At 37.5% G+C, this 27,584-nt stretch overlaps 1 protein-coding gene across 2 annotated transcripts in view; it reads left to right on the top strand.

The window, feature by feature from the left end:
* Dhc64C (dynein heavy chain, cytoplasmic) overlaps positions 1-27,584 on the top strand; it is a 1,460,071-nt gene that overhangs the window by 349,140 nt on the left and 1,083,347 nt on the right. For both annotated transcript variants that reach the window (XM_090376486.1, XM_090376487.1), the window contains exons 26-27: positions 4,663-4,773; positions 14,545-14,754. In XM_090376486.1, coding sequence (XP_090232612.1) covers positions 4,663-4,773; positions 14,545-14,754 — 321 coding nt within the window. The remainder of the gene's footprint in view (positions 1-4,662; positions 4,774-14,544; positions 14,755-27,584) is intronic.

The raw sequence follows: 27,584 nt of genomic DNA, 5'->3' as shown, positions 1-27,584 counted from the left end.
TAGATTACCTTTATGCCAAACATGATCAAAAGCCTTTGAGATGTCAAGAGCAACAACTTGTGTTTCACTGAACCTTTCCATCGAATTAGTCCATAAATGGGTAACATAAGCCAGAAATGGATCGACACTGGCGGAATCTATGCTGGTGATCGTTGATCAGATGGAAGGTTTCTAGGTAGTTTGAGTTTGCGGTTAATTGATTTCTCTATTACTTTAGAAAGAATAGAAGTAATTGCAATGGGACGATAATTGGATGAGAAGGATTTGTAATCCTTTTTTAGGAACTGGCTCGATATGAGCAAATTTCCAAGCAGAAGGAAAAACACCTTTGAAATAAGAAAGTGAAAAAAGCGGCAAAGAATAGGAGTATGTTCAGGAGCACAGGTTTTGAGAACAAGTGGAGAAATACCATCGGGACCTGGAGCTTTCTTAGCATCAAGATTCGTCAAAATCTTTCTAACATCCTTTTGACGGAAGACCACAGGAGGCATTGAATGGAACGTGTTGGGAAGGGTGGGAGGTGTTTTACCAAGATTATTAATGCATGAGTTGGAAGAAAAATGGGATGCTAGCAGGTCAGCTTTATTCTTGGCTGAAGTGATGACAGAACCATCTGGTTTTGACAGAGGTGGGAGCAGAGATGGGCAAAAGTTACGACCAATAGTTTTGGCAAGAGACCAGAATGCTCGGCTACCATTAGGGCAAGAAGCAAGTTTTCTACTCTTAGCCTGTTCAAACTCTAGTTTTTGACTGATTAATAACTGCTTTTCAATTGTTGCAAGCTTTGGTGTAGGCAGAAAATGAAACTGAAGAATTAGAAACAAGCCAATTATGATATCCAACATTCTTCTCTTGAACAGCTTTAGCACCTTTATTGGAAAACCAAGATTTAGATAAAGGACGAGATTTTAAAGTGGAGTGTGGGATAAAGGATTCCATTCCTGCAAGAATAATTCCACCGACACGATCTGAGCAAACATTGACATCAGAAGTTTTGAAACAGTAATCCGACCAAGGAAAAGAAGAAAAGAAATCTCACAGGTCATCCAATTTTGCTTTCTTGTAATGCGAAACAACACAAGGTTGGGAATAGCCATGAGATAAAGGTTCCATTGGAGAAGAGACAATCACCAAGTTGTGATCTGAAGTGCCACAAGGACCTCTCACTTCACACGTGTACTTAGAATGGTTGTTTGTGAGAAACGGATCAAGCTTGTTGGCTGTGATTAGGATTGTCCAGTATTCTTGTAGGTAAATGAACAATCTGTGCAAGGTCATTAGTAATTGCAAAAGCCTCAGCATCTCGACCAGCTGGGTCAGTGTGACTAGAAAACGGAAGCCAGCTGGAGTTGTGAACGTTAAAATCACCAAGGAAAATTACCTCACTGTTAGGAAAGTTGGACTGGAGAAAGTCAAGTTGCAAAGAGAGGAAGTCAAAGAGCTCCAAGTGATTAGTGGAGTTGGGAGAACGATAGAGACAACAGATGAATTTGACAATGAGGCAGAGAGATTTTAAGCCAAAGAACATCAAAGAGAGGAGATTCCAAATTTCCAAGTCTCTGGCAGGGAATATCAGAACAGACATATGCACAAGTACCACCTTTGAGGCGAAAGGAATCATACAGAGAATAATTTGGGCATCTGAGATGAGCAGTGGTTGAATTAACCGATAACTGAAATTCTGTCAGAAAAAGTACATGGGGTTTGGCAGACTGCAAGTGGAAATGGACATCGTTGAGATTAGAATTGAGACCACGTATATTTGTGAAATGAATTACAAAGTGTTTGGGAGTTTAGATATTTTCGCAGATAAGCTTTCTCTATTAGTTTGATAATTCATGGTGTATTCAATGGTAAGAAAACGTGGGTGGGACATGCTGTATGCAGTAATGAAATTTTTGGATATGGCATACACATGGTAAGAATATACCCAGATCCTTGACATAATGGCCTCGACAATGCTCCCCGCATACACACTACTCGGACTCCCTCCTGGTCACTATCTGGCAGAGTAGAGGTAGCAAGATTATACACTAGCTGATCCCGAAGCCTCCTAGAGAGTTACCAATAGGTTTGGTCCGGTGTGCTAACTAGCGGCCGGCCTGCGAACACCGTTTTAGAGCTGTACCCTTGAAATGTAAGGAATAATGGATCTTGTCACGATGTTTATCATAACCTCAAAAGTCATCAATCATACTGCATGATGGAAGAGATGGGGAAGGGTTGACTGGAACTTAGCTCTAGATACTAAACATGGGTTCCATCACATCAGGCCTCCAATAAGCAAAGTGGTGGTATTGCACTGATTGATGAGAGGCATCTATCACCTAGACTGCCTGGTAACATAGAGGGGCAGCATTCCTCCATGTGGTGTGGGTGCCACACCTTGACCCCTGCTTATGTTGGTTCATACCTGGGTGGTCACCTACCATGTACTTGTGCATGGAGGTTATACCCAGGATTACTAACTGTCCCACCATCATGAAGGTGGAAGCAGATGATTTGGCTGTCACAGACCATCTGGAATTAGCCAAAATTGGGTCCACTTGACTTAAGTGTCACCCACATATCAGTTCCATCAGCATTTTAGACTCCCAGGTAGGAAGTACTGCTTGTCTGGCTTATCTGTGAGAATGTCTGTGACAACCTCAAATACCAAGGATGAGAAAGTCTAGGCATTCATTCCGCTAGATATCAAGATATCCGGATCTGCAGCCATGCTGCCTGTAAGGCTTTTCACAATGTGAGAATAGATGACAGTTCAGTATCCATATGCCTTGCTTTTTGTTCCAAAACATCCAACAGGTGTTCAGTTGGATTGAGGTCAGGTAAATTTTGTGGCTGACCAAGATGGGTGATATCTTCACTGTGTTCCCCAAAGCATTTGAGGACCGTGCATTACCATCTTCAAAGATCCTTTTTCCATCTGTGAAAAAAATTCAACTAGTTCAATAAATAACTATAACCACCCTAATCGTTTTAGAAAAAAAAAAAAAAAAAAAATTGTTCACATATAATAAAGACATAGACACAAAAGTTTATACTTTCTCACAATGATCTATAAGAAGCACCATACATAATTTCAAATTTCATGCACTGTTGAAATGTAGAAAATTTTAAAATAAACATGAAAACTGAGGTAACATGGTATTGAATATATACAATGCAGTCACTTGACTGGGCTGAAGTGATGAAAATGACGAAAGAATCAAAAATGCAGCTGTTTAGTTTTTTGTTTGTTGATGCACAGTGGAAATTTTTACTTAAAAAGGTGGAATTGGACAGAAAAAAAAAAAGATTACAATTAAGAAATGTAAAACAATTTGGTATGGCTGTCCACTGTTTCTTCGAGAAAATTATCAATAAAAATAAAATTGCCACAATATTTCTAGAAATCTATACTAACCATTAAAAACATATAAAGAAAATATTAAAATCAACGATTAGAAAACTAAAACAGTCACATTGGTAGAAGTATAGATACGTTATTTTTTTCTTGGAGTAATGGCTCTCCCAACCAATACAAACTGTATAAAGCAGAATCAATAACTAGCCCCACACTGTGTTGGAGTTTAAAAAAAAAACAAAACAAATGGGGATGTTACATAATTACTTCTGCTGCCCATGTGTAAACCATGATAAGAAAAAAAAAGTGGAAACATAAACTGAAGCACTGATAACATTAAATGGTTTTTTTTTTTAATGTATTTGTATATATCTAATTGAAACTTCATAAAAGTTGATAACTAATATTATGTGAATGATACAGTATCTGTGATCACAATAAACAGCATGTATTTTATTTTTTTAATCATATTTATATTCAAATAAATATATACACTTGCTTGCTCATTGTTGTAGTTGTATGGATTTTTTTTTTTAAGCTAGACAGTGGAAGAGACTGAGTGTTGAGGTTTGTTATGTCTGAAATCTTTTTTCCTATTTTTATACAGAAATTAATGTATTTTTTTTTTTTTAAATAAGAGATATGAAACATAGTACGTTTTAAAATTTTTAGATTTTTATTAAAGTACTGAAAACAATTAAGAAAAAGTGAAATACTGGAATTGTTCATGCAGAATTCAAAAAAATTCCATCATTTTCTACAAGTTAAAAAGAAAGTTGGGAACCTGTCATTTGGCCTACACTGTTTTTGCTGCACATTGGGATGCTACCACCCACTGTGTTAAGCAATGTAGCACTGCCATTTTGAATACTACTGTATTAACAAATTTTATTATTTTCATTAAACAATTTTTCTCTTATAAAATCTGGCAGCTTTGTAATCAGTTAATTCTGCTCTCTCTCTCTCTCTCTCTCTCTCTCTCTCTCTCTCTCTCTCTCTCTCTCTCTCTCTCTCTCTCTCTCTTATTTAACAGATTTGTTTCTTAATTTATCAGCAGTGCAGTCAAGCTGGCCACAAGTTTGTTGTTCAGCATCCCTATATGAAATTATAATAAAACTCACTCATTTATTTCAATTGTTAACAATAGCTATTGTGTCCAGATTCAATGAATTTTTCTACTTTGATTTATTCATGATTTTATTTATATTTTAAATCATCTTGCTTATTGTTGCTGGGTGTTATAATTTGTTGGTAAACCCCTTCTGACTTCTCTATATCAAGTTATTTATATATTATTCATTTCTTTACCTTTTCAGCTTCGCCAGCAGCTAGATGGATTACTTAGTCAGCTCAAAGAACTCCCTGCTCGATTGCGACAATATGCTTCATATGAATATGTCAAGCGACTTATTCAAGGATATACAAAGGTATTAAACAGTTATTGAAGCTATGACTTTGTTCTTGATATCTTAAAATTAAAATCCATTAAAATTTTCGAGTAAAATTTATATATTTATAATAATTCAGTAAGCCTAACAACAAACTTAAAAAACTTAATCACTTGCATTCAGATTGAGAAAGTACAACAGAGCTTTGTGTAGTGATCTTATGTTCTGCGTTTCGAAAACACTGAGATGTGAAAAAAAAAAACCAAAAACAGAAGGAAAATCAAAATGCAAATTGAATAAAGTCTAGAAGAATTTCATCACGACTGACAGGACACCTTTCTTTGGGTGGGGGAGGACATAGTAATTCAGTAAAATCACATAAATCAATAAGTGAAGTGAAATACATAGGATTGTTAATGGATGTGGATCTGGATATTGCGGGATTAACTATCACAATTAATGATTAGAACTGAAATTCTCAAGTTAGGTTGGGTGGCTGAGCCTCACTGTGGAAAGAAACGGTTATGATTCCACATAAACCTGTACAAATTGGAACAGTGTGGCATTATGGGCAAGTTATTGCTATGGATAAAGGAATGGTTGAGTCAGTGAGAGAAGACAGTTATCAGTGGAGTCTCCAAGGGTTTGGTGCTGGGCCCATTGTTGTTTTCTGTATTTATTAATGATATTGATGAAGGTATATCAGGCTAATTTCAAAGTTTGCAGAAGACACGAAGGTTTCCAGGGGGATTAATGACAATAATCAACATTTCCTACTGCTATGAGATCTAGAAAAATTGGGTAGATGGACTGAGAAAAGGCAGTCATCCATCACAAATGGAAAGTATTGCATATGGATAGCAGTAATCCTAGATGAATATACCAACTGCTTGGTTACTATACTTAGGGCAAATGGAAAATGAAAAAGACTTGGGAATAATTGTGCAAGTAGTGTAAAGTGTGTTAGTTATCTGATGGCACCAGGGGTTTCCCCCATCTCTGCATTGTATTCTTTGTGAGTGACACAGAACTCTGTGGAGGCCAGAGATTTAAAGTGTGTGGAGAGTGGTCTGTTGTGTAGTGTTTTTTTTTTCCCCTGTTGCTTCTCCGACCATCTAGCCGTTGGGCCCTATTGGGACCCACCATTGCCCACACTTTGCCACGAGGTCAGACACCCAGTAGATTATTTAAGTACTCCTGCAGGCTCCACCACCTAATTTCCAAGTATTTCAGTGGCAAGGCCTAAAAAACAAAATGGGGGGGGGGGGGGTTAGTGCATTTGCATTATTTCTGTATGTAGCCAACTACATAAGTAGTTATAAATTGGCATCATTAAGTATATCTCATATTGTGAATACCTTCACAACGAGTTGCCATGATATGATGATGCCAATTTATAACTATTTATGTAGTTGGCTATGTACAGAAATGATGCAAATGCACCAACTTGTACATTAGTTAAACTATTTATGTAACCTGAGGCTTCAGCCCTAAACTATACCATGATCTAAATTACTCCACACCATCAGGCATCTCTCATATGGATTTATACTTCGCAACTGGGTTGTCATTATTGCAACACCACAGTACCTGCCCACCCACTGATGAGTAGCCAATAAGCCCCGAAACGGTGCCGTATGGGTGATGGTATCTGCTGAGAATAGATAACAATAGTCTTCTATGATGAAGCATTACTTATTTGAGGATAATGTAATATCATGACAACTTGTGATGATATTCACAATGAGATATACTTAATGATGCCAATTTATAACTACTTATGTAATTGGCTCTGTACAGAAATGATGCAAATGCACTAACTTGTAAATTAGTTAAACTATTTACGTAACCTGAGGCTTTATCCTTAAACTATCCCATAAACTCTTTCACTACAATGGCAGCATGGGGGGAACATTGTTATGATGCAACATCCATGACGAAGCAATTTCAGGTTGAACCCGGTTGACTTGCTTGCGAAGCTAAAACTCGCTTGCTTTCCAAAACTTTGAAGGTAAAATTGTCGATTTATAGTTTCATTAGTTGGAACAAATTCTTTGTGGACGATTGCTTTTCAATCAAAAAAGCAAATTAACATGGTTTTCACTTTTGACTTTGACATTCTCGCTTTTTTCGGGTCTTGCCGAGGAAGCTTCCTTCCATTGTTTACTTTGCCTTTTTGTTTCGAGGTTGTAAGCAAGTACCCAGCTTTCATCCCCTGTAATCACATGAGAAAGAAAATCTGGAACATCTTCAATGCTTTCCAAAATCTCCTGAGAATGTTGCAACCAAAATTTCTTTCTGCTCATGAGAGAGGTTTTTCGGTACCAGCTCTGAACACACACTTCCCTTATCAACAAATTATCAGTCAAAATTAATCTAACACTTTCCTGATTAATGTTTAGTTTTTTGGCAATCATTCTTGTGGTTAACCACCTATCGCTTCAAACAAGATCATGCACACAAACAATGTTTTCGTCATGTTGAGTCGTGGAAGGACGCCCTGAACACTCAGTATCTTCGATGGATTCACGTCCTTCTCGAAACTGTTTTGCCCGATTGAAAATGCATGTTTTCAACATGATATCATTTCCATAAACTCTGAAATTTTCATAAATATCCATTGTTGATTCTCCCCTTTTCACCAGAAATTTTATCACAACTCTTTGCTTGCTCTAAATTGGGTTTCATTTTTCTTGTAACACTGAACTGAAACGAGTCTTTACACGAACCAACTTGTACAATGACTGAAACGACTGATGACGTTTACCCTTTGCATGGAAGTAGTGGGGTTCAGGCTACACAGCGGGAGGACATAACGGTTTACAGTGTGACCATTTTGCGAAAACAAAATTATTCTCAAAAGTTCGTCACATCTCATATTTTTAATAGTATTACCTTATTGCATCATCCATCTCTCTTTGATGTCATGTACCATACATAATTGCGTCAACCTAGAGGCATTATAAATACAGTGCATATGCCATTATAAATACAGTGCATAAGCCTAGTATTCTGTGCCATTGCATGGCCAGGTTTTCACATTTAATATAACGTAGGAAAAATGTTCCTGCTGTGTTGAATGCAGGGAATATTCTATGCATGAAATAGCTAAAAGGATTCGCTGTAATCAATAAACAGTGGCACTTTTATTAAGAGAATTACTATGGACGTCTAGGAATATCTTCTACAGCACAGGACAAATTTCTACTCCATGTGTCCAAAACAGAAGGTCCTCATTGACAGATCTCAAAACAGCAGAAGAGGAGGGTAAAGGCAAGTACTGTACAGTGCATAGATGCCTTTTCTCATCAGGATTAGTAGCATGGAAAAAACATACCCAGGAAAAAACACTGAAACTGAAAGACAAGCACCTATAGTGGCAGAAGAGCATGCTAGTTGTTCTGAGGATCAGTGGAAATGTGTTATTTTCCTCTGATGAATCAAAATTGAACTTGCATGGTTTGGATGGCCAGCAGACAGTTAGATGAAGAAAAGGAGAAGAATCTCATGCTGACTGTATCATCTCCATAGTGAAATATTTCTACATTTCAAATGTTGCATTTCACATAGAGGAGTTGGTCATTCTGAATATGTGAAGGGTACAGTGAATCCTGAAGTGTACAAAGTAATTCTCGAGACAGAATCACTTCCCACAATTAGAGATCACTATGGGGATGTTTACCAATTGCATTTTTGAGGACAACTCTGCTCCGTCATAGAGCCAAAACCGTAAGTACGTAGTGGAAAAAACAGACTGAAGCTGTGAATTGAACGCTGGTGCTGCCATGTACTAGAAATAAACTTTCTGAGCAGTGCAGACAGGCTGCCAGAATAGGTCATGGTGTCTTGTCAATGATATAAGGAATTTTGTGAGAAGGGATAATGAGTTGATTATCCCCTTGTATAAGGCAATGGTCATGCCACACTTTGAGTACTGCATACAGGCATGGAAGCCTGATTTTAGGAAGGATGTACAGTTGCTAGAATAAGAACAGAGAAAGGAAACAAGACTGGTGAAGGGAACAAAGAGGTTCTCTTATGAAGAAAGGCTTAAATTCTGCAACTTGCAGCTTCTGGAGACTAGGCACCTGTGAGGTGATCTGACTAGCATTAGTAGAGGCATATGATGCAAGAAAATAAGCTTATGCAGCATCAGCCAAAAAAAAAAAAAAAACTGCTTCCACTTCACCCCTCTGTTCGTTCAAAATACCTGTCCAGCTGAGCCTTAAATTTATTTAGGCTATCAACTTCCACAACAAGGGATGGAAGTCTGTTCCACCAACCAACTATCCACTGGCTAAAAGGCAAATTTTCACACATCTATCCTACATCTGTCTTTCCTCAATTTGAATTTATGCCCTCTCAGGTGATTATTCTGAGGAAGAATCCCATCAGCATTGAGCATGCTCAAACCATTCAAGGCTTTATACACCTCTGTCAGATCGCCTTGCCTGTGCCTAGTCTCCAGACACTGTAATTTGCAAAACTTAAGCCTTTCTTTGTAAGAGCAACCCTTTGTTCCATTCACTAATCTTGTTGCCCTTCTCTGTACTCGTTCCAGCAGCTCTACATCCTTCTTGAAATGAGGCCTCCAGACCTGTATACAGTACTCAAGGTGTGGCCTGACCATTGCCTTATACAAGGGAATAATCACCTCCTTATCCCTGCTGGAAAAATTCCTGTATATCATTGACAATTGAGGTGTATAAGGCCTTGAATGGCTTGAACAGGCTCAATGCTGATGGGATTCTTCCTCTTGCTTGCTCAGATTACAAACCTGAGGGGGCATAGAGTCAAACTGAGGAAAGGCAGTTGTAGAATAGATGTGTGGAAGTTTGCCTTTAGCTAGCAGGCAGTTGATTGCTGCAACAAACTTTCATCTGTTGTTGTGGAAGTTGATAGCTTAAATAAATTCAACGCAGAACTAGACAAACCGATCCAATCATTCCAAACATTTGGAATGATTGGATCAATGAAATGGGAAGGTTTTTTTTTTTTTGCTGTTGTTGTTATAAGCTTGTTTTCTTGCATCATGTGCCTCTACTAATGCTAAATATGAAATGGAATAATGATCTAACATCTAAGAAGCACTTGCACAAAGAAAATGAATATACTCCATGTCATCTCCAGCACATCTTGGGTGCAGATCATTATACCCTGATCCACATATAGGTTTATAAGTGGATTAGATCTCGGCTAGATTACAGAGAACCTGTTTATGACTGAGCTACAGAGAGCACCTTAGCCCTTCTTGGGCCCATAACACTTCATCTCTTAGAATAGCCCTAGGTGCATATAGAACATCACCAGTTGAAAGTCTTTGTTGAGGCTCACGAACCTCCACTCAGCATCAGAAGAAAGGTTTTGCTACTGACCTACTCAGCTAAATTTAAAAGCCTCTCCATTCATCATATTTGCATGCAAACCCACTATGTAAATGAACCCAGAGCAATTCGGCCACCTACTGGTATCAGACTTCAGAATCTAACAGAATACTGCAACATTCAGCTTGGTATTATCCTGAGAGAATCAAAGATCCAGATCCCCTGTGGAGACTACCTTCACACTTTCTTGTGATGAATAATTTGAGCAATGGGGTAAAGGTTCTCTAGCAGATATTAGCATCCAACAACTACATTTTGCTCATACACAAAAGTATTCCCACATTATTAAGGTCTACACTGATGGTTCAAAGTCTGATAGTCAAGTGGGCACTGTTTTCCCTAATACAACTGTTTCAGTTTTACTTTCTGCTGAATGCAGCAGTTATGCCATTAAGCTTGGCCTGAAAAACATCTCACTCCTGTCAATAAATAAAACCATAAATATATACTGACACACGGGGTTCTCTTTTTAGCTTTGAAAAACACTTTCTCACCTAACAAACCTTTATTAAAGCTCATAAAACATGAGCTGATATGTCTTTGCGAGCATCAGCAAACTTATCTTCTCTTGGATCCCAGGCCACAGTGGTATTCCAGGAAATGAATGTGCAGATGATGCTGCAAAGTATACCTCTGGTATAGCTTCAGCAAGTGATCTAGTCCCATATCCTGACTATGGACATAATATCCAGAAAACATTTATGGAACAACGGACACTTCTGTGGAAAATGCAAACAAATAACAAAATATTTCAACTAAAACGTGAACCACAAGTATGGACTTCTAACCTTCATAAAAAAAAAGAAAAGAAGTAACCTTAGTCAGAACCCGAATAGGTCATACTCACCTCGCCATCTCTATCTGCTTATAGGAAATGATCCTCCACAGTGTATGCACTGCTCACAACCATGCACAATAAACTTACAGTATACTCCTAGAATGTAGCATTGTTCAACAATGCCCGATGCATTTCTTTCAGTTTCACTTCAGATCTGCAAGAACCTTTGTCTCTCAACAGCATCATGGGTAAATAATGAAATCTCTCTTAATTGTTTTTAACTGCTCCCCAGGCAGTTCTCATATGTAAAGTCAATTGATCTGGGAGGTGCAATATGGTCTAAGTAGCCCTTGTGCCAGAAATTACCACATCATCAACAACAATAAAGTTCAAACTCAAAACACTTTTGTGAAAACAACACATGATGAAGATTTGATGTTAATAAAGCATTTAACACAACCTGGAGAAATGGATTCCTCCAAGACTTTGGACTGAGAGGTAACCATCCTCGATTCTTTCGGAATTTTCTCCATCTCAGGACCTTTCATATATAATTCCAGGATAAGCTTCCATGATTCATATGTAAGAAGGAGTACCTCAAGGATCGATTTTAGTGCAAATCTTTTTGCATTACGTACCAGTGGCATTACTAGAGACATCCCAGCTTCAGTGGAAACTTTGCAGACGATCCTGCTATTTCCTGTCAATCATCGATTATGGCTATCATCAAAAGTAGGGCCGCCGTAGCCTAGTGGTCAGGCACTCGGGTGGGGTGCATAAGTACACTTGCCTCGAGTGACTGGGGTTCAAGCCCGTGACTGCTGAATACGGTGCTGTTTCTTGTATTCTGTGTATCTTGTAAACTCCTCTGATTGTTTGGTCGTCCCGGAGTATAAACAGAAAATTTATTTATTTATTTAAAAGACAACTACAATTAGCAATACATGGGGTCCCTGCTATCCAAATGTTCATTATCTGAGTCCCTGCAGTTGCAAGGTTGCAAATAACAAATAAAAATACGAAAACAAAAAATGTAATAGTATCTACGTACTTTCTTTCGACTTAGGTTGAAGCACCCAACCCCACTACACACTTGACTATTTCTGTCTTGCTCTTCCTGCGAGTGTCCTGTTGACTTGTCTCCCTCCCTCCACCTGTGGTGAGGTTCTCGTTTACTGTTGCTTGCAATAGACGTTTGATTGTTTTGGTAATTTTTACGTTAAGTGAATTCTTAATTTTCTTATTTTTATTAACTATGCGTTCAAAGAAAAGTGCTGATGATAAAAATCACAAAAAAACCCCAACCCAGTGCAAAGGTTATGGTTTAAATGTTAAATTAGAAGTTATACATCATAAAAGAAGTGGAGAATAAGAAATCGATATTGCACATTCCCTTGAGATCACAGCAAAAACAATTCACACCATCCTAAATAATGAAGGAGATATCGAAAGCAGAGCAAAGAATATGATTCGGCATTCTGGGGTTAAATAGTGTTACTTCAATAAACTTTACTTAACCTTACATTGTTTAATGTGTTATATATATATATAAAAAAAATGTCTAATAAAATAATTGTCATTTTTCAGTTCCTGCAATCTATTTTTACTATGTACAAGTACATAATACACATTATGAAAATTTGCTCCCTGTTTTTTTTTAAGTGAATTCATTTTAAGTGGAATTTTCTGGAACCAGTTGTTATCCTTGAATAACGAGGACTCTCTGTAACTAAAATCAAAACTCTAACAAAATGCAATGGCTGTCAATTAACCAAGAGGAAAACTACAGTAATACTCTTCTGTAAACTGCAATCGCTTCACCTGGAACCTGAATGAAAATTGAAAGCCAGAGTCATATATCCATGAAATTGAATGTCATATATCCATGACAAATTCCATATGACTGTGAGGTTTGATTTTAGACACTGAACAAAATTTTCATAAACATAACATAGCTGCAAACTACATGCCTCCAGAAATTATACATCCTTCATGCAGTATCTTCAACACTTTATGGGGGCAGACATTGCTGAATTTATATTGTGCTCAAATCTGGTTGTGAATAGATTATGGAGCCATTGTACACTGAGTGGACAGAAATCATGGGATACCTACCTAGTAACGTGTAGGTCTACCTTTTGCCTGGATAAGGGCAGAAATGCTAGACTGTCCAGGTCAAAACTTGGAAGCTATCAATCCTCTTTTCAATATGTGCATGTAGAAGAATTTTGAGTTAGTTGCAGTATGTGTGTGTGTGTGAGAGAGAGAGAGAGAGAGAGAGAGAGAGAGAGAGAGAGAGAGAGAATGCTATCATTAGATTTTTGACAGTTGAAAGAATCCAGCGAGACATCTTGTTCCTGCTGAGGAACTAGAAATGGATGAAGTGAGGAACACAGAGTAATATACACAAATAAGTAACGATTACATTTATATGTTGTTACTTAAGGTTCTGGTGATGAATGAATTCCAGTGGCAAATGATGCAAGGGAGCTTAAACAGTACTGGGGGTAGGGAGAAATGGGTGACTACTAATGCAAGAAGAATATCATACAGCCATCCTTCCCCCATTTATATTTATGCCCCTCTCATGTGGTTGCATAGCCCGAACAAGAGTAAGACATTAACATTTAGTGTACTCAATCAATTCAGAGCCTTAAACACACCTCAGTCAGATCTCCTTGCAGGTGGCTAGTTTCCAGACATTGCAATTTTCAGAACTGAAGTCTTTTACCCTTCATTTATTTCTTTGCTGCTCTTCAATGCATTCATTACAAAAGTATAATTATTAACAACTGTTTATTCATTATTTATTGTTGGAATTAGATAGTATGGATCAGAGCTGAAATAGAGCTTAATTTACTATTATTGTTGGAATGTAGTTCAGTTGAATTTTGTATATGATTTGCTTAGGTTATAAATTTTGTCACTATATTGTGAAATCTTCTTGAATTAGTCTGAATAGAAATCAATCTAGATAGATTAAATCAAAATACCGATTCCAAAGTTTCCCAGCACGAAAAATCTCTGCTCCTGCCTTAAGTTTTCGAGCAACTTTTCTTTTGTTTTCTTTTCTTTCTGATTTTATTCAAGTTTTTGCAGTTTTCATATATCTTTATTATTATTGTTTATTCTTAATTGTGGGTGTTCTTTATTTTGTTTATTGATGTGGAATGCAAAATATGCCATTAAGCAGCTCTCCTAATTGTTTACTTTTAAACAATATATATTTTGTACTTAACTTGCCTGGGGATGGGTGCTAGTTACAAGTTTGGTCATAAGAACTTCATGAATTGAAATCAAAAGTTCTTGTAACTAAAGTGCATTTTGTGATGGAAATATTGCAAAGATAGCTATTGCGGAAAAAGTGTTAAGAAAATACCACAAATTGTTTTAACTTCCATTATGTACATATTTTCAATTCAGAAATAAACATGGTTATATCAACACAGAGTTCGGTGCTGTCTTCAAACATTCTTTCTTGTTTTTGATATTGGTATTTTTCTTTTTATATAATTAATGCAATCTGATGATTAGGCAGTAACTTGTACGAAATTGTATATTTCAATTCTCACTTAAATGCTTGTTTTAAAAAGAGCTTTAAAATGTGTGCTGACAGAAATAAATAATTTATTCCATTTACACTTATAGGTAAACATGCTCATTGTAGAATTAAAATCAGATGCCCTGAAAGAACGTCATTGGAAACAACTAATGAAGCAGCTTCGTGTCAACTGGATTCTCTCAGATTTAACTCTCGGCCAAGTTTGGGATGTGGATTTGCAACGAAATGAAGTTATCATTAAAGATGTTATTTTAGTGGCGCAAGGTGAAATGGCTCTAGAGGAGTTCTTGAAGCAGGTTTGTGCTCTCTGAAATAAGTTTGTTAAATTAAATTGCATTGAAATGTATTAAAAATATTGAATTGCAGTACAATACATGCATCTTTCAATCCACAGAGGCAGAAAAATATCCATTGCAGGCAGGTAGATAAGTAGACTCCACATAAACTACATGTAAATTGAGATTCACAGTTAAATGGCAAAAAAGTCTCAAAAATGATCATATCAGAATGTACATTAATGTTCTTTTAATGCATAAATATACTTTTCATGACTCCAGTTCTCAGTTATATATTATAAATATTTGATATGTTTATTTTCATAAATGCAGATAAATTTTTCAGCTTTATCACACTTAATTAAACGGTAATAAATAAAAAAATTTAAATATTGACCTGAAGATTTATAAAGATAAAATGACTTGTTTTGCCTGATTCGGGATTGTGTTTAAATGAATGTTGCAACGTTCATCAGTGTTCATCTAAAGCAGTGGTATCCAACCCCTTTCCCGTACACTGGCCATATTCAAAGTTTGATTTGTTTTACAGGTGGCACTGAGTGATTCGAGAAAAAATTGTTTCACATTTTCTCTATCTTGTTACATGTAATAGGAAATTTATATTTTCATGTTACAGTTTTTTTTTCGGGCTGTGTATAAAAATGCAAATTCCCAAAACTTTTCTGTGCACCAAATCTGTCAGTGATTTATTTGTAGATTTTATTAAAACTATAAAAATATGACTTACTTTTTTTTTTTTTAAATACTTCACTTTTGTTTAAAAAAAAAAAAAAAAAAAAACTTTTGCTTTTAAAGGCTCACTTCAGAGAAATTACAATCTGAAAAGTATCACTGCTTTTCAATGTTAAGGTGAATAAATAAATAAATATAGTGACATGCCTAAAATTGAAATATTTGAAATTTTATTAAGAACAATACACAATAACAGTAAATGAACAAAACTTAACATTAATGAGATGATAGAGGCTGGATACTTTTAGATAATTGTTCAAAATTTGTGATGAAAATCTCAGTACCTAGTAAAGATTATGTCGATGTTATATGTCGATGGAACTCCAGGACCTGTTGGTGTTTCTCCACTCGTTCTCAAAACCTGCACTCCTGAACTTACTCCTATTCTTTGCCGCCTTTTTTCACTCTTTTATTCCAAAGGGGTTTTTCCTTCTGCTTGGAAATTTTCTCATATCCAGCCAGTTCCTAAAAAGGGTGACAAAACCCTCCCATCCAATTATCATACCATTGCAATTACTTATGCTCTTTCTAAAGTAATGGAGAAAAGTATTAATTGCCAACTCATTCTATCTAGAAATCTTCAATCTGATCAACGATCGCCGGTATGGATTCCTTCAGTGTTATTCACTGGTAATATTCTTGGCTTATGTTGCCCATTAATGCACAAATTCAGTGGAAAATTTTGATGAAACACATGCAGTTGCTCTTGACATCTCAAAGGCTTTTGATGGTGTTTGGCATAAAGGTATTTTAAACAAGCTTCCATCTTATGGGTTGCCTACTGTTTTTTGTAATTGGTTATCCAGTTTTCTCTCTGACTGCTCACTGAGGGTGATGGTAGATGGCTCTCAGTCTTCTAACTTCTCCACTAATGCTGGTATCCCACAAGGTTCAGTTCTTTCCCCCACTCTTTTCTTTTGGAAATCCTATCCATAGTTTTGCCGATGATAGCACATTTCATTTCACTTTCCATTTCGAGAAACCTTGCTCAATTAGTGTGAACTTCTCGAATATCTGCTACCAATTCTTTAAATGCCAATCTCCAGGTAATTATCCAGTGGAGCAAAAACAACTCAATTGATTTCAATCCTTCTAAAACTTAGTCTTGTCTTATATCTCACAAAAAGGAAATTCTTCTGCTCCTATGCTTTTCTTTGGTGACACTCTGATTTCTAGGCAAGATGATATCTCTTTTGGGGATTATCCTGACTTCTAATCAGTCTTGGCCCAAACACATTACAAATATTGTATCCTCTGTATATAAAAAACTTGGTTTTCTCTTTCGCTTTCCGAATTACTTTTCTTCCAAACAGCTGTACACTCTGTACAGATCACAAATCTGCTCTTCATAGAATATTCTTCTCACAGCTGGAGTGGTTCCCCCAAAAGCTCTCTCAGGCTTCTAGATTCCATTCAGAAGAAGGCAGTTAGGTTAATTAATGACGCATCTCTAACAGTGCCTCTCCATTCTGTCTCATAGATGTTCTGTTTCTGCTGCATTCCTTTTCTACTGATACTTCCATGGGTACTGTTCTTCTGAATTGGCTTCTATAATTCCTGCTATCTCCTTGAAAACAGTCCGAACAAGTTTAGCCACCAGCTAACACAGCTCACAGAACCAACTTTTCACGTTCCTCGTTTGATTCAACTGCCATTTTCTGGAACAACTTTCCTTCATATGTACAGGGTTGTTAAAATAATGTATCCATATGTAGAGGGCTCTGGAGCGAGTTCTGAGGCTTTTACGGAAGAGAAATTTGGACAACAGATACAATAAAGAATGCGCTTGCCATTTATTGGAAAAAAATTAGTTACAAAATTTCATTGTATGGCGCTATGGCTAAAAAAATCACTTGAACAGTGCTACAATTGTTCAGTGTGTCCTCCATTTTGGTGAAGAACAGTATTTTCTACAGCAGAAGGTAGTATGTCAACTGGAATAGCCAGCACATGACGTCTAATGCTGTCTTCAGATCTGCCAGAGTTTGTCATCCTTCCCGATACACCTGGTTCTTCAAAAAACCCCACAATCAGAAGTCGCATGGGGTTGAGGTCCAGTGATCGGGATTCCCAAGATGGTTTTATTTATTGGGGGGAGGGGGGTAGTTGTTGCCACATCGGCTTCTGTGGCCATAATGCACCTCCCAAAGTTTTTACAGTACTTTGATCCAAGCCCGAGGCGGGATTCGAACCCGCAACCTTTGGGTTGCCAGGCAGGCACTTTACCCACCCGGCTAGCCCGGTCGGCCACCCAAGATGTCTGGAAACAATGGCTGATGACCCTTTCGTCTGTAAAGTGTTGCCTTAGCAATCTTAGCAGTGGATGTGGGGGTGGTGCACCATCTTGCATGAATATGGTATCCTGAAGGCACCCATGTTGTTTCAACTCTAGTATTGTGAAATTTGCCAACATTTCATAATATCTCTGTCCAGTGACGGAACAGGTGTGGGGTCAACTTAGTGTTACCTGTTCAAAAAAATATTGCCCAATCATCAATGTGTCTGTAAATCCACACCACACTGTCACTTTTGGAGAATGCAATGGGACCTCTTGGATAACTCGTGGGGGGGTCTGTTCTTAAGCAGAAGTGGGCTTCATCACTCCAAAGGATGTTCCCTGGCCAAGTGATATCCATTGTCATTTGCACCAGAAACTGAAGTGTGTATGTGAAACGAATACCTGCATCACTATGCTTAACTGCTGTAGCATGTGCATCTTGCTACAGCAGTTAAGGATAGTACAGCAACACCTGATACATTACTAGCCTTACAGTGCAACTCGGCATGTCCACTTCACAAGAAACAACTGGCACACTTGCGTTACTACTTGGAGATTGACTTGATAAATTGACTTCAGCCACAGCCACATCTTCAACACGAGAGGAGTCCACTCGTTTTCGACCTCTACCTGGTTGAACACCAATAAATGGCGAGTGCATTCTTTATTGTACCTGTTGTCCAAATTTCTTCTCAGTACGAGCTTTAGAACTAGCTCTAGATCCCTCTACATAGGGATGCTTTAATTTTAACAACCCTGTATTTCCTGAAAATTAGTCTACAGCAGTTAGTCTGTCAACAAATATCTTCTTTAGTCTTCTCAACCTCCAACCCATCATCATCATCAGCCATTTTCAATCCACTGCAGGATCAAGGCTCCTCCAGCAACTTTCCAGTTTCTTCTGTTTTGTGCAATGGCCATCCATTTTCTACCCACAAACTCATGAATTTCATCTATCCATCTCCGCCATTGCCTTACCCGTTTTCTTCCATCTCCTCTTGGGTACCATTCTGTTATTTTCTTAGTCCATCTGTCATCATGTCTTCGAGCTGTGTGGCCTGCCCAAGCATTTTAGTTCTTTAGTTTTGATAAGAATGTCCTTTACTTGAGTTTGCTGCCTAATCCATGTATTTCTCTTATCTAACATTCTGATTCCCAATATAATTCATTCCATTCTTCGCTGTGTAGTTCTCAGCTTCTCTTCCATTCTTTTGGTGAGTGCCCAAGTTTCACCACCATGAGTAATGGTGGGGAGTATACATTGGTTCATTATTTTACGTTTCAGACAAACCGGGATATTGTTCTTCCGTATGTGACTATATTTCCTGAATGCTATCCATCCAAAATTTATTCTTCTCTTGACTTCTAGCCATTTATCATTATTACAGCTAATAACTTGTCCCAGATAAGTATATGACTCCACCTTGGCATAGTTGTGCATCATTACTTTTGTTTTAGCCATATTTATCTTTAGTCCAAAATCCTTACTAACTGTGCATAACTGACTAAAATTTTCCTCTAATTCTTTGGGATCATGGCTTATGACCACAATGTCATCTGGCTCTGAGTGCCAAGCAATTTCCGCTGAGATATACAGTGTGCTGTTTCTAAGCGACAAAGTTTAATTTTGTTTCTAGTGTTGTTTTCTCTTTTGTTTACCTAAATTGGTTGTGTGCTTGAAGTGTTCAAGTAAGAACCAAGAAAGGAAAACTACCTTTCTTTTTTCAGAGTATATATATATATATATATATATATATATTAATTACTAACAAGCTACTAAACTTTATAACTGCTTGGTCATTGGTGACACCGCTCCTGCCTCCATGTGGCGGGGCCGGTAACCTGGGAGAAGAAAGCCACTCTCCCAGGGCGAAAAGGAGCAAACATGGAATTTGACAATTTCCCTCCAATTGAGCCTCTGTGCTCATGTCCTAAATCAAATGATAATGACCATGACACATCACAGTCGAAAAGACTGAGGACTGACACAGAGCAAAAGGAATGTCCATCTTTCCTTATCTTCCACTCCTTGTAAAATAAATGCATGAGTAGACTCTCCCCATTTTTGATACAGAAATGTTTGGAAAGCACAGCAGGTTCACCTAAAATGGTGAAAAGACTTAGATCGGGTGATTTACTATTATTAGCTATATGATGCAAGGAAGTCTGTGGCTTATGCTGCACCAGCAAAAAAAAAAAAAAAAAAAAAATCCAGAGAGAGAGAGAAGGAAATCACCAAGAAAGAGAAGAATGATGATATCCAGCTCAGGACCCTGGGTGTGCCAAGCCCGTACTCACCAGATGTTGAGCCCCTAGGATTGAATTTATCCCACATGCAACACTAAATTCCTTCCAAAGGGGTCATTACTGAGTGGGATTTGATCAATGTCACAGAAGATGAATTAGTCCAAGGATTAAAAGAACAAAAAGTCACACATGCTAAGCGGATTATGATCAGAAAACATGGCCAGCTTGTTCCAATGCGGAACATTATCCTTACATTTGGCACACCAAATTTACCATCGAGTGTTAAAGCTGGCTATCTCAATTGCCATATAAGATACTACATTCCTAATCCCATCAGATGTTATAAGTGTCAAAAGTTTGGACACTCTCAGACCTTCTGTCGAGGGGATGCAGTGTGCCCAAACTGTGGTTCAAAATCCCACGCACAAATGGAATGTGATTCTGAAACACTACATTGTCGAAACTGTCAAGGCCACACCCCGTCTGTTCAAAGTCCTGTGAACTGTGGAAAATAGGAAAAAAAGATCCAAAAATACAAAGTAGAGCGGAAAGTGACTTACCAAGAGGCAAAGAAGCAAATTATGCTTACTACACCTAAACACACCTATGCAGCAGCAACAAAGAAATATCAGTCAGCAGCCACTCAAACTGACATGTCAGTTCCCCCATCCACGTCTATTGCAGACTGGGCTAGAGAAATAATCTCAACTTCACAGCAATCTACTAAGGAATGGCATGTGATAGATAGTGCCAACAACACACCAATTACAGTACTGCCAACTGCTTTGCAATCTTCCTCAGAAACCATAAAAACTAAAACAGCAGTCCAAATGCAGAAAAGTCGGCAAAATGTAACAAATATGGATACAAGTAAAAACATCAACCCCGATGACCCAATCTTAGATCTGTACGCAGAAGACGACGACATGGACACAGCGTGTCCTATCTTCTCGAAAAAAGAAAGAATAAAACTGGAAAGACAAAAACAGACTGGACCTAAAAAGCAGACTGAATCAAACACAACTGCTAAAAATAAGTAACGGATCACATCATACAGTGGAACTGTAGAGGTCTATGTAGCAATATTGATGATATCCATGACATAATCCAACAGTATAGTCTGGTAAGCATATGTTTACAAGAAACTCATCTACCACCGCAAGTAATTCCAAAAATCAAGAACTATACTGTATATCAGCATAATAAAAATAATAATACCACCGTGCGTGGAGGTGTGGCCATTCTAAACTCAAGAGTCCCTACTAAACACATTCCACTGAAAACTTCCTTAGAAGAAGTAGCAGTATGTGTCTCCTCAGGAATCATGCTAACAGTAGTTTCAATCTACCAATCACCAAACAAAATATACTTATAATGACCTAGAAGTACTTCTGCTACAGATCCCTCCTCCATTTTGTTTATTTGGAGATTTTAATGCACACCACCCAATCTGGGGTGCTCACATACAGACAGACGTGGAACAGTTCCGGAATCGCTGCTTGACAAACAACAATCTAACACTGTTAAATACTGGTGCTGATACTTACATTCATTTTCATCACTAGAACAACTACAGCTATAGACTTGACAATCTGCTCTCCAACATTATATTCACTCATCTGCTGTACAATCTGCTAAACAGTGACCATTATCTGATAATTTGTGAAATTCAAACAACTAGAATCCCTCAGTCAAATAATTCCTGCTTAAAATGGAAATATTCCAAGGCCGGTTGGAAGTTATTTGCTTTCAGTATCTCATTCAGTGATGAAATTATCAAATTCCAATCCATCGATGATTCCACACAGCACATCACAACTCAGATTCTAAATGCCGCAACCAAGGCCATACCAAAAATCCGTACTGGTTCGTTTAAACATGCCAATCTTTGGTGGAGTGAAGCGTGCCAACTTGGCAAAAAAGAGAAAAACAGGGCATGGAACCTGTTTCATAAACACCCAACTACTGAGAACCTTATAAATTTCAAAAAACTGAAAGCAAAAGTGCGATTCGTAAGGAAAAAGGCAAAAAAAATTCTAAAAATTCTTGGATCCAGTGTGCCTTTACTATAACGAAGAACACAAACAGCAGAATAATCTGGAATAAAATAAAAAAACTGAATGGTAGATTTCTCCCAACATCCTTTCCAATACTGAGATTGAATGGACAAGATTTATCATCTCTAGTTGAAATAGCTAATGCTCTGGCAGAAAACTTTGCCAAAATCTCAGATACAGCTGCATATGAACCATCATTTCAGCAATATAAAAAGGAGCAAATTAAATTTCAGTACAAGAATAGAACTCACATATAATCAACCCTTTACAATGTTGGAGTTACAGGATGCTCTAAACAAATCAAGAAATGGGGTATCAGGACCTGATGGTCTTTATTACCTCCTATTGCAACACCTAGATGAAAAGCCACTAAATTCCCTATTGCTTTTTCTGAATCGGGTCTTCTCTGAAAGCTATTATCCTCGCTCATAGTGTCATTCAACAGCGCTAGCTTTTTCAAAACCTGGAAATGATCAGACGAATCCATGCAACTATAGACAGATATCCCTTACCAGCTGCTTGGGAAGACATTGGAAAATATGGTACACAATAGACTTGTATGGTACATAGAATCCCACTCAGTCACCAGTTGTAATCAATATGGCTTCCACAAAAACCGATCCACTTTCTGGCCTTAATCACCTTATGGTGAAAGCTGAGTGTAACATATGGAATGCCTTTATTCAAAAAGAACATCTTGTCATGGTGTGCCTGGATATTAAAAAAAGCCTTTGATACCACCTGGCGCTATGGTATTCTGCAAGAACCGTATGCCATAGGACTCGGAGGTCGACTCCCAATGATCATAGAGAGTTACCTTAAAAATAGAACTTTTCAAGTGAATTATCACAATTCTTTTTTTCAAGCTTTTATCCAAAGAGAAGGTGTACCACAGGGATCGGTACTCAGTGCTACACTTTTTGCTCTTAGGATAAACAATTTAGTCAGAACATTTTGGGTAACGTAGAAATCTATCTTTATGCTAATGATCTTGCAATATCTTGCCATTCCACAGGATATGTGTTCCATTGAATGACATTTGCAGCTTGCAATAAACAAAACAATGTCATGGACTTCACGTAATGGTTATTGTCTATCAGCAACCAAAACTGCAGCCATTCACTTTTGTAAAAAAACACCAACTACATCCAGAACCCGAATTATCACTGGGAAATCAACCGATACCAGTTACCCGCAATATCCAATTCTTGGGCATAACCCTTGACACTAAACTGACATTCCAGAAACACATACTACAAACACGAACTGTCTGTATGAAAAAGCTGAATATATTTAAAGTCATCTGATATATGACATGGGGAGCTGATTGCTATACTGTACTCCACCTATACCGGGCCTTAATCATATCTCGATTAGATTATGGTGCCCCTGTTTATGACTCTGCCCGAACAACTCTGTTAGCCTGTCTCAACACAATACAACTTAGTGCGCTCAGGATTGCTCTTGGGGCTTACAGGACTTCGCCAGTGCAAAGCTTATATATAGAGGCCAATGAACCTTCGGAGAAAGATGCTGCTCCTCAATTATGCGGTTAAAATTTATAGTCTTCCATCTCATCCTATCTGGTCATACCTCTATGATCCACAATGGGTAAACCTTTTCAGAAATAAGCCTCTTGTAAACAAACTTTCAGGAATCCGTCTATGAGAACTGATTCGGCAGTGGAATATGCAATTGACCAATTTACATCAAGACAGAAATCATACAATCTCCATGGAAAGTGTGTATACCTTCATGTGATGACTACTTCTGATGTAGGGGGAAACACTCCCTGAACAATCCAACCATTCAGAAACTAAATGCAGATACTTTGCAAATTTATACTGACGGCTCCAAAAGTGAAACAGTTGTGGGAGCTGCTGTGGTGCTACCAACATCAAAAGTCTGTTTCATTACCACAAGAATGCAGCATTTTCGCTGCAGAACTCTATGCCATTAAGATGGGTTCGACCTTACTTGCTCATGTTTTCATGCTGAAGACTATTATCTATACAGACTCTGAGTGCAGTGACAGCCCTCCAAGGCAATTCTCGCTCTCCACATCCATTGATAAATCAAATAACTCAAATATCTAAATTTCATAACAATAGGCAGAGTGTCATGTTTTGTTGGATTCCAGGGCACACTGGAATACCAGGAAATGAGATTGCAGATAAAGCAGAAAGAAATCCCACTGATAATAACCACATCCAGATTCCTTACACAGACTATAAATCAATCATACGGCGAATTTGCAATGAAAAATGGAGAAAAATTTGGCATAATCAGGTAAATAACAGGTTACGAACTATAAAACAGAATCCACAGCCATGGAAATCTAGTTTCCGCTCAAACAGACATGAAGAGGTGCTTGCCACAGCACATATAGGTCATACACATCAATATTTATTGCAAGGAAATAATCCACCACTGTGCTTACACTGTGATTCAACACTAACCGTAAAGCATAATTTTACAGAGTGCACTCACTATCAGTATGCCAGAACCACATCATTCCGATCCCTATCTAATTTAAGCGAACCTCTTCATATTAGACACATTATTGTGGACAACTCTAATTTACCTGAGTTTTTCCACCATCTAAAACAGATTAATATATTTAAGCTCATATAAACCCTTTTATTAATCCGTACAGTGTCTCTCCAGAGGAACAGGCGCAATATGGCCAAAGTAGCTCTTGCACCAAAAAAACCTAACAACAATGTCATCTGCAAAACATAAGTGGTTTAGGTACTCTCCATTCACATTGACTCCTTTCTGTGACCATGACCAGTCTAATCTTCTGAAAGCTTCCTCAACGGCAGCAGTAAACAGCATCGGAGATATTATGTCTCCTTGTCGAACTCCCTTCTTGATTTTAAATTTGCTACTGTCTTTGTGTAGTCTAATAAAGGAGGTAGAGTTCTCATATATTTTCTTCAAAATCATAATATATGGGGTAAATAATATATATTATGTTTTTATATAATATATAAAATATATGATTATAAATAATAATCATATATTATGATTTTGAAGAAAATCATAATATATATTATCTATACCTTGTCTTTCCAGTGCCCGAAACATTGCCTTATGCTGTAGGGAGTCAAATGCCTTTTTATAATCCACAGATGCCAGGCATAACTGTGTTTTATATTCATTTGTTTTCTCCGTTAACTGTGATATTACATGAAGGTGATCCATAGTTGAGAATCCTGTCCTAAAGCCAGCTTGCCCTTTCGGTTGATTCTCATGAAGTATTCTTTCTAATCTGTTAGTAATGACCCTTGTGAACAACTTGTAGATGTGGGATAACAAGCTAATTGGTCTATAATTTCTGATTTATCTCCTTTCTTATGCAGCAAAACTATGATTGCATTATTCCACTGCTTGGGCATCACACCTTTTTGAATGCACTTTGTGAAGAGCCTTGCCAGTTTTTGTGTTATGTCTGTTTCTTCCAATTTTATCAACTCTACAGTAACTTCATCTTCCCCTGGGGCTTTCTGATTCTTCATTTTCTTCAATGCATGTTCTACCTCATCAGGAAGAATATCGGGAATGTCGTATGTGTCATTAATTTGCGATCCATCTTCCCCACTGCTGGCATCATTCCCTCACTCCTCTTATAATTCTCTATAGTAGTCTTCTGCTATTTGAATTATGCATTCTCTGCTATTTATAAGTACACCATCGTTATTCATCAGTTTCAGTATCATTTGTCTTTCTGTATTACTGCTCATGGCTGCTGATTTAAGTCCTTTGTTTTCCCTTAATGCTTGTTCTACTTTTCTTGTGTTAAATCTTCTTATGCCCTCTCTGAGTCTCTATCTAATGACTTTGCATAACTCAGTATATTCAATTTTTTCCTTGTCAGTGGTTTTCTTGCTCTTCATTTGTCGTCTTCGGTTCATAATGACAAGTGTTTCTTGCTAATTTTTTCTTCTTTGAATGTCTTTTTACCTATAGGTTTCTTGGGTTTTATCATTTTCAGAAAGTTGTAATATTCGTCATTGATATCTTCGTGCTGAGCAGTCTGCAGAAGCTCAAACTTGTTCTTAAGTTCCAGCACATACTGCTTTTTCTCCTCTTCTGTTATCTGAAAGACCTTTGTATTATTTACTAGAGTCAGTTTTTTTTCCTTTCCTACATCTGTATCAAGTGTATGTCTTACCATTCTGTGATCACTTCCAACATTTACCTTATTTGGGATGGTAACATCATTCATTCTATATCTTCTGGATGAAGTCAATTTCATTAGTTGTTAATCCATTTGGAATCTTGTTCCATGTCCACTTTCTGTTCACCCTTTTCTTGAAAAAAGTGTTCATTACTGACAATCCTTGAGATTCTTCAAATTCCACAAGTCTTTCACCTCTGTCAATTCTTTCACCAATTCCAAAATTTCCTATAGTTGCCCTTTCTGCACTGTTTTGCCTTTTTCCAACCTTAGCATTGAAGTCCCCCATAATAATAGTGTAGTGGGTTTTTTGCTCATCTAGGAGACTCAATTTTGGTGTACATTTCTTCAACCCCTTCATCATCATGGCTCGATGTTAGTGCATAAATCATTATAACCTTTAGCTTGTACCTCTTAGAAATCTTGAGTATTATTCTTGACACCCTTGGTGATGTACTTTTGAATTCCAAAATATTGTTTTTTAAATCTTTATGAACCAGAAACCCAACTCCAACTTCATTCCTTTCACTGTTTCCATTGGTGAACAGCAGACTTCCACTTGATAAACTTATGATTCATTTCTTCTTCTTGTTTCAGCCAAACCGATGATATTCCAATTCACATTTTCTAATTCCTTTTCCAGCACTAATATCCTGTCTTCACTGAAGAATGATCATATGTTGTTGGGATAGCAGAGACATGGTGTCACACAGATATAAGGAATGCAGAACTGGAATTTGTGGAGTACGATGTGTACAGAAAGGATAGACAGGATAGGAAGGGTGGAGGTGTTATGCTGTTAATTAAGAAAAACATAAAATCAAAAGAAGTGCATCCAGTTGATATAGATGAACAGTGCACTGTTGAGTCAGTTTGGCGTGACATAAGTGCTGTGAAAGCAAAAATAAGAGTAGGAGTGTGTTATAGGCCTACTGACTTGAATGAGTACAACGAACAATTGTACAGAGAAATAAGAGTGGGCTAGTAAATCAGAATGTGTTATAATGGGGGATTTTAACTTCCCAGATATTGACTGGAACTTGTGGGTTGGTTAACACACTACTAAGACTTTTGTGGATTTATTGGATGATTGTTTTCTACAGCAGCATGTTCGAGAGGCAGCCAGAGAGAGTAATACTTTTGATCTGGTTATCAGCAGTGATCATTCATGTATTAAGAATTTGCAGATAAAGGAACCACTAGGTGACATTGATCACAGTGTACTGATGTGGGATTTACTTAAAGATATAATTACCATCTGGGGTAAAGGAAAGGGTTTTTGCTTCTGTAAAGGAGAGTACAGTCTCAGACAGTTTTTAAATTCTGTGCAGTG

This window comes from Mastigoproctus giganteus, chromosome 6 (genome assembly GCF_048544385.1).
Source record: "Mastigoproctus giganteus isolate SK-2022 chromosome 6, ASM4854438v1, whole genome shotgun sequence".
Lineage (NCBI taxonomy): Eukaryota > Metazoa > Arthropoda > Arachnida > Uropygi > Thelyphonidae > Mastigoproctus > Mastigoproctus giganteus.
Note: the sequence above shows the minus strand (reverse complement) of the source record. Positions and strands in the feature narration are given on the sequence as shown.